General features: G+C 44.3%; 2 protein-coding genes across 4 annotated transcripts; both read right to left on the reverse strand.

Moving 5' to 3' along the window:
- Positions 1–1,407: 1,407 nt before the first annotated feature.
- Positions 1,408–4,716, reverse strand: LOC120699395 (sulfite oxidase-like). 2 transcript variants are annotated; one of them, XM_039983373.1, is made up of 12 exons: positions 4,447–4,716; positions 4,247–4,362; positions 4,036–4,098; positions 3,898–3,934; positions 3,721–3,802; positions 3,447–3,565; positions 3,268–3,363; positions 2,972–3,082; positions 2,786–2,887; positions 2,356–2,403; positions 2,043–2,258; positions 1,408–1,894 (listed from the first exon to the last, which is right to left on the reverse strand). In XM_039983373.1, exons 1-12 carry the CDS (start codon positions 4,525–4,527, stop codon positions 1,769–1,771), a joined length of 1,197 nt encoding a protein of 398 aa, XP_039839307.1. In that variant the 5' UTR covers positions 4,528–4,716; the 3' UTR covers positions 1,408–1,768. The 2 variants fall into 2 exon arrangements, with proteins under 2 accessions (XP_039839307.1, XP_039839308.1); XM_039983374.1 differs by lacking the exons at positions 3,898–3,934; positions 4,447–4,716 and having other exon boundaries at positions 1,478–1,894; positions 4,247–4,334.
- Positions 4,717–5,822: 1,106 nt separating this feature from the next.
- On the reverse strand, positions 5,823–12,822 carry LOC120699396. 2 transcript variants are annotated; one of them, XM_039983377.1, is made up of 6 exons: positions 12,637–12,822; positions 12,460–12,505; positions 11,161–11,284; positions 9,968–10,047; positions 9,214–9,317; positions 5,823–6,343 (listed from the first exon to the last, which is right to left on the reverse strand). In XM_039983377.1, the coding sequence occupies exons 1-6, from the start codon at positions 12,772–12,774 to the stop codon at positions 6,305–6,307; spliced, it is 531 nt and encodes a 176-aa protein (XP_039839311.1). In that variant the 5' UTR covers positions 12,775–12,822; the 3' UTR covers positions 5,823–6,304. The 2 variants fall into 2 exon arrangements, with proteins under 2 accessions (XP_039839311.1, XP_039839309.1); XM_039983375.1 differs by lacking the exon at positions 5,823–6,343 and adding an exon at positions 8,271–8,848.
- Between the last annotated feature and the right edge of the window lie 343 nt (positions 12,823–13,165).

The raw sequence follows: 13,165 nt of genomic DNA on the forward strand, positions 1-13,165 counted from the left end.
GGCGGCGGGGGAGCCACGGTGGATGGAGCCGGGGAGAGGCGAGGCGAGACGAGACGAGAGTTCCGGCTCGAAAGGACCGGGCGCGTGGGACCCACATGTCGGTGAGGGCAAATCGCATGCGGCGGGTGGTAACCGGCGGGCCGGTTTGTCAATTAAACCCTCGTGGACCGTGGCGCGTGGAACGGTGGAAGTTTTGCACAATGAAATAATAATAATAATAATTAGAATAAATAATGTAAATTGTTGATCATTTTTTGCAACTTAGATATATAATTTTTAATATGTATCTAGACATACAATAAAAATTATATATTTAGAAAAATTAAAACTACTTTTAATTTGAAACGGAGGAACTATGTCTCTTTCGTATTTCCTTTTTGGTATAACAGGCTCTAGGTAGAATATATTCAAAATTTTAGCGGAGAGCGAACAGCTGCAAACTGAAAAGGCTGCATTAAAGTAGTGAAAAGTAATTTAGCCTTCACTTTTAATCTGAAGTCAGCATTACTCCAAAGATTTTCGCAGCACGGTAGAGAGATTGTGCTTAGTTTGATGTCCTCCGGCGAGACCAAAAAATGTTGACAAGTGTAAGGATGGAGAATGTGATATAACCATTGGTACGGACAAGAATGAGGATTATGCTACAAAGATAATGGCAGGACGGGGAAGGGTGAAGAATGGATAGGTGGTCGAGGTAAAGCCTCGTGGGTTATTTGATGAAAAAAAATTGAGTGCTAAGAGAAATACTTACAAAAATTCTATAGATAACATTCTTTATAACTTTTTGGAAAAGTTAGGAGGTTAGGATAATTTGATATACAGATGATGTTGACTAACCCTACTTATTTAGCCGTAGTCATAACATTTTCTCATTATTTGTCTTAACTTTTAGGTGCTTTTTGTGCCCAAGGGTAACCAAACCAACTTTTTATGGCTTCAACTAATTTTGACCACTATTTAATTGGGTGCTAAATTTGGCCAGAGATAGCAAAAATGAGGACCACCAACAAAGTTTAGCCACACTAAAAATATAATTGAGCTGCGTGGAAGTGTCTGGCAATTTCTTTTGGGTGGCTGTAATAAGCCCACAGTTCTTTAACATGGTAGATGATGCACTTAAACAGATACTCATTTAAAAAAAAAAGTAGAAGGAAGCACATTCATGGTACCCTCATTCCAAGTTATGTGATTATCAAAATAACACCAGAAGTCTGCAGATAAAAGAATTGAATTCCGAGCTGCTCCTCGATGCAAAGCACCGGTGGCACAACCGAGCAAGTCAAGTTCATTGAACTAAAATTACCCCCATCTACCAACAACTGATTTATCAACATTTTTGTAAGGCTGTGGAGTGAACAAAGCTCATTTACCAGTTTCAAACATTGCGTAATTATCGCTTGCATAAAGTACAACAAAGATCTAGCAACCACTTTATTTTCTTAGGAAGGCAAAATGTGAGGGAAGCCACCAAAGTGAATGGCTAGAATGAAAGTGCATGAATGCTTGCGAAAGAGGTAATATTTCGAAGTTGATTTAACTTTCTTTAACCTAAAAAGGGGGTACATGGCCATGGGACAATAAGGGTTTTATTTTTGCATCCAAACAAGTTACCCACAAATTTCCACAGAGATGGAATTATTGACGCCTTCTTGACTCTCTTTACTCCAGTGCAGATCATAACCAGAATGGCGATGCTAAGTTGCTGGGTTGTGGGTTGGTAACAGCATAAGCTGATGAAAATATATGGGTGCCTGGATGGGCGGTGGGATCACATGAAACTTCTAAGGTTAGGTGTTGCCAGAAGGCGGACACGATGCCAACATGTGTTCAGAATCCCTCTCAGGTTCCAGATCGATTCCACGCTCTCAGGTTGCACGTTCGCACTGGAATCAACCTGCAGGGTTTGTGAAAGATGAAAGATAAGATTCAGCGTACTTCTTATCATAAGCCATTTGGAGGCTTTACATTGTACTAAACTTGAACTTGAAAGATAAAACAAAAAGGCATGAACAGGAGAGGAACCGTGAAGGAATAAAGATTACCGCTTTAGCAACAATCTCAGTGTCGCCTTTGACATCGACAATGGCCTCGAAGAGCACCCATGCCCACTTATCACTGGTTATGTTACCAGCCACATATGGAATACCTTGTTTTTGGTACCGGTGTGCCTCAAACCAACTCTTACCACAGTCAGGGGAAATATCAACCCTCTCAATGCCCCTGCCACCTCCTGACAATGCATATCCAGCAACAATGACCTGAAGAATACAGTAATGATGAATTCTAAGGGGGTTAGATCATCAAGGTCAATGGAAGTGATAAGTGAGCAAAACTGAGGGAAGTAGTCCATGTAACCTGTCCTGGTTTGACGGTACCTACGTCTTCCAAAGAACATATTGCAGACTGAAATATCAGAGTAGTTTCAGAAAATTAGTACTCAAATCATAACAAGCTTGGTACGCTACACAATAACTTTTAATTGAAGATAGTGTACAGAAGGAAGATCTGACCATAAAATTTTAAAATGATATAGGGAGGCCTATGTGGTGCATTTATGACAGTAGCGTGTTACTTGCTTAACGTTTCAACAGCAGTTGCCTAAATCTTATTTATTAGGAAGGAATACCCAAACAACATATAACCAGAGATAATAGGAACACAATGTTAATCCACCTCCGCCCCCCCCCCCCCCCAACCACCACCACCACCATTAGATCCAGATGTTAGTGGTAGGAGTAGATTTCATAATTGACTGGAGACAATAATGTGTTAAGAATTAAGACACCTGAACTGGGTAGTCCATTTGGGGCTTCCTGGTTGACCACACAATATTATCCCAATCAACTGAAGGAGGGAACATCTTATAATCCTTTTGCATGAAGAAACCCTGAATCATGAGGGACTAAAGTTAACATTCATCTTATAACGGAACTGAAAAGGCAACTGCATGTAACAACTAAGCATACTTAACCTGAGACTCTTCCTCAATTATGTCAATTCTATCTAACCATTTGACAGAACGGGCACCAATGACACCTGGAACAATAGCGCGGAGAGGGTATCCATGATCACGCTTGAGTACCTTGGTAACAGAACGTATTAGGGATATGAATCAGATATGCGCATGTCAGAGGGCTGTCAGGATACTGTGCATCTGTGCCACAATTCTTTAGATAGCCAGATCAATATACTCAGAAATAATGCGCACTGCACATAGCAAATTAGTGCAGATTCAAGTTGGACCATTCGGACATCCAAGTATCTTACCTTGCCATTCATTTCATATGCAAGCAGTACGTCTGCTGCAGGATTTGTTGCCTGGCCCAAGGGAATCGACGCTTTGTATGGGCCACCTTTTTCCTCCTGACAGTGTTTTGAAGATGATTTTATACACTATATAATAATCCTGCCATAATCTGTCAAACAGATATATTCAGAATACTCACTGGACACTGATCAACACTAACAAACTCAACATGTTTTCCGCCAGACGGGGTGATTTCAGTATGATATGGCACGCCAACAAGCTGAAGGACATCTGATAATTTAGCTCCTCCCCAAGTTGCTGAAATCAAACACATTTTGAGTAACAGGAACGATAAGAGAAAGCTAATAACGCAACTTCAGGGATACATTTTATTTATGGAAGTTTTGATTCTTGTCGCTGCTGGTGCAACTGATACTTCAGAGACTCAACGGTGAAGCATACTGCATACTAACCATTCCCAAGAGCGCAAACATCCCAGCCAACGCCCCTGACCTTCCTACTCTTGCTCATCTCCGTCCTCCTGTTCCCAGCACACTGAAACAACCCGAATCACGTCATACCAAATTACCAATTCAGCTCCATGAATGATGAATCCACACCATGCATCATTGAAACATCACGAGAATCACCTGTAGGGTGGCGGTAACATTGTACTTGGGCAACTTCCTAATGCAACCAAATAAACGAAAGCAAACAAGCGTACAGATTACAGATAGAACCTCCGAGGCATATGATCGAACAGAGGACAGGCAAGCCGGACCACGCACCTGATGTCATCCAGCGAGAGCCGCCTCGGCCCGCCTGCGAGGCCGCCGACGGTCACGTAGTAGCTGTGAATCAACGCGTCGTAGAAAGAAAAAGAATCAGGCAGGGCAAGCAGCGAACAAGAACAATTGAGCAGCGCGTGAAGAAGGAGCGACGCCGTCGATCGTCCGGACGACTGACAACGCTAGGAGGCTAGGAGCCGATGGAGGAAACCTGTCGATGTCGTCGAGGACGGGGATGGGGCCGTGGTTGCGCTTGAAGAAGAGGTCGATAGGGGTGATGTACGCCGCCGCCAGGTCCCGCCGCGCCGGCTCCGCGTTGAACGGCTCCTGCGGCGGTCGGAGGTTGCCGTAAGCTTGGGAAGAAAAAGGAAGAAGAATAAGGTTCGATGGCGATCGGCGAAGTGGGGGAACCTTGGCGTTGATGCGGAGGGAGGGGTGGCGAGGGGGCTCGCGGGAGTAGCCGGAGGGGCCCCGCAGCGCGCCTTGCGCCATCGTTTCTTGCTGCTATAGACTATAGAGCTTGACACGGCTGTGTGTGCGCCGTGCGCCACGCCGCCGGCCGGCCGGCCGCCGGGAAGGGTTGTAGGCTTGGGGCTTTTTCAGGGAGGTGCGAAATGGAGCGGTTTCGATGCTGCCCAGGCGGCAGCCAACGGTTTTGAAACACACACACACACACTGTCTGGCCTTGAACGCCCGTGAGCATGAACTTATTTATAACCAAAGAAAGGCAGCGAACTTATTTATAACCACGAAATAAAACAATCCTGATAACTAATCAAAAGGCATAACACCACTAAATACAACATGCTCTTTAAGGAATATATACTATGACAGACGCTTCTACTTTAGTTCAGTCTTAGTGCACAGTTTCATGCGCGCAGAGACTGAGAACTAAATAACCGCGCAAGCTGATGTCAGCAGAATTGAAGATTTGATATAAAATTTAATGAATTCTCATTGAGACTGGCCTTGGTGTTCTCCCTCTATTATAGCACGCACTATGGTACAGATAATTACTTTTTTATGAATTTAATCCGTACCTTTCTAATTACGTATGAACTAGCACTAGATCTACTACTGGTACTATTTTCTAGTCGACCCTGTTCCTGTAGTACTAGCATTTGGACTTGCAACACAAAGCTGGTGAACTACTTGTCTCAAAAAAAAAACTAGTGAACTACGTAAGCATGCACACTGGAATGACATCCTTTACTAACCGCATTTGGTGAAGCCAAGTGTGAGTTTGGGATGTTTAATTTGCATGAAGTCATCGCAGACATCATCGATCCTTCTTGACTAGGAACCCTAGATGATCAGCTTACGTCCGGATCCTATGCTCCAACGATCTTTGTAGACTAGTAGGCTGGCGCGTGGCTGGCCACTGAGGCACACCTGAATCCAGGCCAACCAGAATAACAAAGCATGTTGTTCTTGCGTTTGGCTTTGGTTAAAGAATGTACATGTTGCTCTTGAGTTTGTCTTTAGTTTAGCATCCAGCACTTTGATAATATGTGTTCTAGAGTCTTTGCTACCGTCGCATCATTGAGTCATCCATCGCCCATAGTTTCTGCATCCCCCGAAAAACAGCGGTTTTGACTTGGGAGCAATCACTGATGTAGCAATCTACATAGTAGCACTGCACTAAAACAATTCTTTTTTCTTGAAATGAATTGATGATTAACTTTCCGTGGATCAAATTGCAGAGACGATGGCTACAGTACTGGCCTACTGAAGCAATATTGCAGGATAATGCCAGCTCAGAAACAGAAATCAGGGGAATCCTGTACTGATAAAGATTGCATCGTTTCAGCTTTCATGTGCATCAATCTACAGCTTTCATATGACAATGGTCAGAAAATCCGAGAGATACATCATTATGCAGTTTAAAACACAGCCTCTTCAGATTATATGCATAGATAAAGACCGAATCTAAATGCTGAATTTCTAACTGCGGCACGTCTCACTAATCATATTTCCAAACAGTCAACAAAGGTCTACATGTGAAAATATCAGCTGCTCCCCATTTCTGTACTATCTGCAGCAACAGGGAATCTCTACCAGCAGGAAGTATGGATCATACAGCAAATGACAAGGCCTCTCATGTCTTCCTCGACAGCTCCAAGTATAGAACTTGGGGAAATCACTTACATTCAAGAAATTTCAGATATGACAATCAGCATTACTGACAGCAAGATATTCATTCAGTCTGCTCTTCAGCAACACCCAACAAAATGCGGTTGGCACTAGATCAACAACGCTGCAGTTCAAATCAACGTGAAGCCTCTCTTAAGCGAGCAATCAGTTCATCCTGACCCACAGGGAGGAAAGAGATCAGCTCATTAGGTTTAACAATAACAGAAAATGAATTATATAAAACAAGTTAATAGATCCCCTAATTTGTGAGGTGTGCACATAAGTACATAAACTTGAAATTGGATATTTATGTTCACAAAAGTTTACAAGTGGTTCAAACAGATGCACCACTTCTCATGTGGATATCTTGAATTTAGCTCACACTAATAAACCATAAAAAATGTGCTACACTTTGTTCCTCAAGTAGAATCATGGTTCTCACACTGCTCGGTAGGCAAGTGCTGAGTTCATTTTCCTTCTCTGAAAGGAGGAAGAAAGAGGCATAGATTGATTTTTCCTCTTAAAGTTCCCATGCTTGCAGTAGTAGCAGGGTTCACCCTACTTGGATGTGGGCTTTGTTCCAGAATCCAATTTAAGCTGGAAAGCACCCATTATCCAGAAAACAATGCCGGCTACTCTATTTCCACTATTGCAACTTATGCATGTGAACCATATAAGTTAATAACAAGTTAAATAAAACATCACATGACATGCTACTACAAGAAACTAGATACCTCATGGTGCCGCTGTTAGAGGAGTCAAGGGCCTATTGGGCCTTAGCCCATTAGGGTTAATTAGTCGCTTGCTTAGGGGTCAAGTAAACCTCTCTATATAAGGAGAGGAGATGTATCAATCTAATCAAGCAAGAGATTAGAAGGAACTCCCTTCCCTCTTGCCGGCCGTGGGCGAAGCCCCGCGGCCGGCGTTCCCAGCGCCCCCAACCCTAGCCGCCGCTCTCTTGCCCTCGCAGCCGCCATCTCGTGAACAGTACCCGCCGGTACCCGCTGGTACTGTAGCGCGGCAGCAGCCATCTCTTCTTCCTCCACAATCCTCTCAATCCCACCACGCACATAACATCTGGTATCAGAGATCAGGCCTCGATCTGCCCACTCTGCTGCCCGTGCTGCGCCGTCCATGTTCCCCACCACGCCCACGGACGCATTGGCGGCGTTGGCGGCGGCAATCTACGGCTTGCAGCGCCAAGTGGACGACTTCTCCACACAGATGGCGGCCCTGGCACCGATCGCGTGGCCGCCCTCGAAGCCCGTATGGTCGCCGCCGTCGCCGTCCGTGTGCCCGCCATCCACACCCAGGTGGCCGCCGACGGTAGCCCTTGCGCCGGTTGAGTGCCTGCCGCCGTTCCTACCATACGGACTGCCTGGCTACAGCGGCCTCCACGAGTTGCCAGCAGCGCTCCCCTTCGTGAGCACACAGCCGGCGTCTCCAGTCATCGACCTCGTGCCGACGCCCTCATCCGCGGGCGCGCAGCTGGCGAGCCTCGTCCTCGGCGTGCCGGCGCCTCCATTCGCCGGCACACTGAAGGGCGCGCCAGCGCTTTCCTTTGCGAGCGCGCAATCGGCGTTCCCCGCCATCAGCCTTCCGCCGGAACATTCATTCGCGGGCGAGCAGCCGCCCGCGACCACCATAACCGGCACCCAGCAGATCCAAGCCAAGGGCGAGAAGTCGCAGCAGATCGAGCAACCGGCGGACATCTCGACGGAGCCGGCGGGGAAGATGCCTACTCGTCAGGTGTTGGCGGCGGCGCGGCTGCAGGCTGCACCACGCGGCCTCCTAGCGCGGCGACGGCTGCAGAAGATGCGCTTGGAGATGCAAGAGGCGGCTTTGACAGCGATCGACCTCGGCAATTGGGGGCGCGACCTCGGCAAATGGGGGCGCGACCTTGTCCCGTCGGAAGGCCACCAGCGCTCGCGCCAACTCGCCGCTGTCTTCAAGCGCGCGCTGGGTAGCGAACTCCAATTCTACAGCAGCGATAGGGGAGGCGTTTTCCTCCTTGTCATCGGTGGAGGCACATCGCCTAGCGCCATCACGTTCCGTCACCGGCCGCCACGAGGACGTCTCCGCTGGTCGCTGTTGCGACTAATTTCCGGTGGCGATACCTGTCCTCCCCTCTCGTTCCGATGGTCTCCATGGGATCCAGGCGGCTACTTACGTGCAGGTCCAGCACAAGGAGGGTGTCCGCCGTATCTTCAAGAGTCAAAAATAAAGAATTGCAGTTTATTTAAAATAAGCCGATATGTAAAAGGCTTGTTCTTAGGTTTTTGGTTTGCGTCTAGTGGAGTCATCGTTAGCGTCATTGTTAGATTGCAGCTCGAGGACGAGCTGCATGTCCAGGTGGGGTGTAGTGTTAGAGGAGTCAAGGGCCTATTGGGCCTTAGCCCATTAGGGTTAATTAGTCGCTTGCTTAGGGGTCAAGTAAACCTCTTTATATAAGGAGAGGAGATGTATCAATCTAATCAAGCAAGAGATTAGAAGGAACTCCCTTCCCTCTTGCCGGCGAAGACCCGCGGCCGGCGTTCCCAGCGCCCCCAACCCTAGCCACCGCTCTCTTGCCCTCGCAGCCGCCATCTCGTGAACAGTACACGCGGTACTGTAGCACGGCAGCAGCCGTCACTTCTTCCTCCACAATCCTCTCAATCCCACCACGCACATAACAGCCGCACTGTCATATAGGATCACAGATCATGCTCATTCTTCATTACTCACACACATCTAAGCACCCTCAGCTACTGCCACCCCTAATACAACTCTCTTCACGTCATCTAACCTTGATTTGTTACCTTCTATATCCTCAACCCACATCACATCTAACCCTAGCCCTCTTATTTTATACCCTTGAATGTAGGCACGCCTAGTCTACCCTTCTCATTTTATAAATTAATTCAATAATTTTGAGGTTCATTTGACATGAAATATGGTTGTCCCTTGGATGTGAAATGTTTAGTAACTTCCTAGTTGTGGACACGTCTTTGTGAACTCTCATATTCTAAAGTAGCAATACAACAGCTGAGCAATATTTGTGCTTGCCTTTTTGCCTTTTGGTGAGAGCCCCCTCTCTTTTAGAAGAGAGCGTAACTTTTCCACAGTAAATGACTGAAGCAAAAGCTCAGAGAAACCAGATGACGGTTCTTCTGCAACAATAAAAAATACAATATTTCAAGAATACTGCTAATACTGATGCACAAATTTGGGTAAAGTATTTTTTCAATGACATAAGACAAAGAATATGATGCTATAAACGATCAGAGATACACCCAAAATGTGCTGGCTTAAATCATATGTTCTTAGAAACTTTATTTGGTCAACAGGGCAAGTCCAATAAGAGAATATGAATTCAGCATGTAATCTGGTCTAGTTGCAGGGTTTACAATCTAAAAACTAACGAGATTAAAATAAGGGGATTAGAAAATTTATGTGTTATTTTCTCAAATCCCTAGAATAATCATAGCCTAATGATACTAATGGATTCATACAAACTATAGGCAAAAGAGGAAGCACTTTCTAAACAACTATGAGGCATCTATAGAATTTTCTACCCATCCTCAATTTAGAGGCCTTTTGCGATGACTTGAAATAGGCTCACCAAAACAAAGGAGTTTATGTTACAACAGGACACAAACAAAATGCACGCTCGAAATTTGTGTGGAACCATTGGAGGATGAGTAACGGCAGAACAAATTGTAAATGATTATAACCTGCTTCTCTAACTCAGCATATTACACATAAAACCTGATATGAATAATGAAACCAGAAGGGGATGCAGAGATGATCAAGCACTCACCATGGGCAGAAGATCCTCCAGCGCTACCAATGTTGGGTCTTTTTGATGGATTCTTTCCATCTAAATTTCTGGCAGCATTCCTAATAAGGAAAAGGAGAGGGCATAAGATACTTGGAAGATAAGTATAAGATGGCAAGTTCAAGATGCTGATTTTTTTTCCTCTAAAAGCTAGCATCCATACACATGAGGGATTGAGCTAGGATTGAAAAAAATCTAGAAAAGGGAAAGTTCAATATGCTGATTTTTTTCCTCTAAAAGATGGCATCCATACACATGAGGGATTGAGCTAGGATTGAAAGATTAGGGGGGAAGGGGTAGCCCAGTCAAATCTTGGACCAAACACTAGAACATAGAGTTGAATTCTTCATAATCTAAAAGGTTTCAGTAAGCAGGCCAGGGTCCCCTGCCAGCTCCCTACTGGCTTCGTCACTGATAATCATAAAAATAAGGATGGATGGTCTCAAAAATAGAAGAAAAATATATGTGAATGAAGCAAAGCATTGGCAGAAAGTCAGGTAACACATTCTTTGAGAGAACAAAGGGAAAAAGTGGTTTGTTGATGCAACTGAGGGAGTATTATCTGGTACATGTTTTCATAAGTTAATCCCAGACCAGTCCTACAAATATTGAGTTCATCTTAAATTGTGTGCTTTGAAGATTTTCGCTGTGGCTTATATCCAAGACACTAGGATTTGACACCTTAGAGATCCCAAGTCTACATTGCAACACTATCCAACAGCAGGATTCCACTTTGCAAAGCATGGAACAAAATGTTATATTTAATTATTTAAAAAGGTTTAGTGATGTCTTTTTCCCATTAACCATATGCAACTCCAGAAAACAACACAGAGATAAGTGATATTTGATGACTTCTATTCTTCTGTAATAAAAAATGGGCTAATATGAAAACAGCATCTGTAATGAAAAACGGACAGCCTTTCAAAAATCAATTTAGAATGGCAAGGACCATATCACATGACTTGCTTAAGATTATACAAACTCCAAGTAATATGATATGAACTAGGTTGACTCGGCAAAATTAACATGAGCCAGTACAAATACAGGCATCATCTCAGAACTGAACTTTGAGTCTATTAAAACATTGCCACCAGCTCACAAACAAAGGAAAGAAGTAAATAATAAACAACAATGAAGGTTTGTTAACAGGTAGATAGAGACATAGAGTGTCAAACCTTTTTCCTCTGCTGCTTTCTCCTGGTGTCTTACAGCTTGCATCTTTGGCCTCACTTTTGTGTTTGTTCAACTGGAGAGCTCTGATTAGAATATTGTTCGTGTCCGTTTTCACAACTTGCCCCTCTACAACAACAAAGATAGTAATGAATAAAATCAACACTGAAAAAAATGACCTTAAGAGGCTTACTCTTATATTACCAGAAACACAAGTAACATGGTATAGGGGCAATCAAGTGCCAGCATTGAGCATAAACGGAAAATACATAGGAAAGATTGTGGGTCATCAGAAATCACATTTTTTTTATCAAAGTGCACAGTTATTAGAATATACAGAAAACTAATAAATCCATTAGTATTTTGAAGATCAAAATCCAACAGAGATATAATGAAAACATTAATACACTAATACTCTTGCTGAAACCAAATGGTTCCATTAGACTACAATATGATAAGGCACAACTAATCTATCCCAAAATAATCATAGAGACTAGTTAGGCTTGAGGCAGAATACAAAAATGTCCACACAAAAATTTTGCAAAACATATAACACAAAGAATAACTTAAATCAACACGATGAAGTCCAAAACTGAGGAACTGAAATTAGTGCGATATTAAGCAAAAAAGTTGAATAAGTTGTTGCATTACACTTTCTAATTCATGCAACAAAAACCACAAACATTATTAGAAGGCAGGCAGCATCCCCTAGTTTTCTTAGTAACAGTTTACAATTAATCATCAGTAAAATACACAAAGAACAAGCAAATTTCACTCCCAACGGTATGAGAACAACAATTTGTGAGGCGGAGAATAGCGGTACATCCCAATAGACAATCTAACAAGTTCTTAGATTGTAACCAACTTCAAAAGTCAAACAACTAAACTCTCAGAAGCAAAGACAAATGCAATCTCCCACGGATCTCTAAAAACTCTCTTGCCCCTAATGCCACTGAAACAACTCAAGTAACCAGAAATCTGAGCACGAAACAGAACAGGATTACCATTTACCAAATCCAAAGGAGAAAACTGAATGACGGTTTTCCTACAGGAGATCTCATTCCAAATAAAAGAAAACAATTTCAACAGCCACAAACCAAGCATGACAGGAGCAGCATTGCCAATCCAAAGAAAAATGGTAGCTTTTATACAAGGAGTATTGCCACTAACAAACCCTAAAAGCCACCAAAGTTTCCGCCTTCTTCATAACCATGCCCATCTCTACCCCGCAAAGCGAGCCGTAAAAAATAGTACTAGATTAGAAGAACAGTAAAGCCTTGCTATGCGGAGCCCCAGGAGCGAACCTGGAGGAGCCGTGTCGTGCAGGCAGATATAAACCTTGAGGCCTCCCTGCAAAAATCAAGCCCCAAACCAGCATCGATTCAGATCCTAAGCTCCAGAAATCAGCAGAAAGCTAAAAAAAATTGGGCAGGAAGGGGGCTGCGCTGGGGTTTCTTGGGTTGTGGTGGTGGGGAACGTACCATGCTAGAAGCGATGTTGCTCTCCGTGAAGTTCCCCGTGGAGGGGAGTCCAGCGAGCAAGCTCGAGGTCCGGCCCTCGGATGGCTTCTCCGGCGGCGAGCCCTTCCGGCCGCCGCTGCGGCTGCCATCGGCGCCCATTTTTGGGAGAGAGGAAAAAAAAAATGGAAGTGTGGAACCGAACAGCCGCAAAGCATTGTATTTCGCGTCTTTTTTATTTTTATATTTTTCAAAAAAAAATTTACAGAAATATATTTTTTGTTTCAGATTTTACAGTTCTGTACTCCTACCACCCGGCAGAGGGCGTCAAGGAGCCTACCATCCGGCTGGGGGCGGTAGGGACATATATGTAAATAAATATAATTTTTTTTGCGCAGAGGTCCTTGGCGGGAACCTGCCGCCCCCTTGCCGGGCGGCAGGCTCCCGCCCCAAATATAAAACTCCGCCCCTTCCCTTATATTGTGATGTAAATTGTGACGGGACGCCTGTATCTTTAATTGCAATACTTATATGTTTGCTATATTTGATTGCA

This window comes from Panicum virgatum, chromosome 3K (assembly GCF_016808335.1).
Source record: "Panicum virgatum strain AP13 chromosome 3K, P.virgatum_v5, whole genome shotgun sequence".
Lineage (NCBI taxonomy): Eukaryota > Viridiplantae > Streptophyta > Magnoliopsida > Poales > Poaceae > Panicum > Panicum virgatum.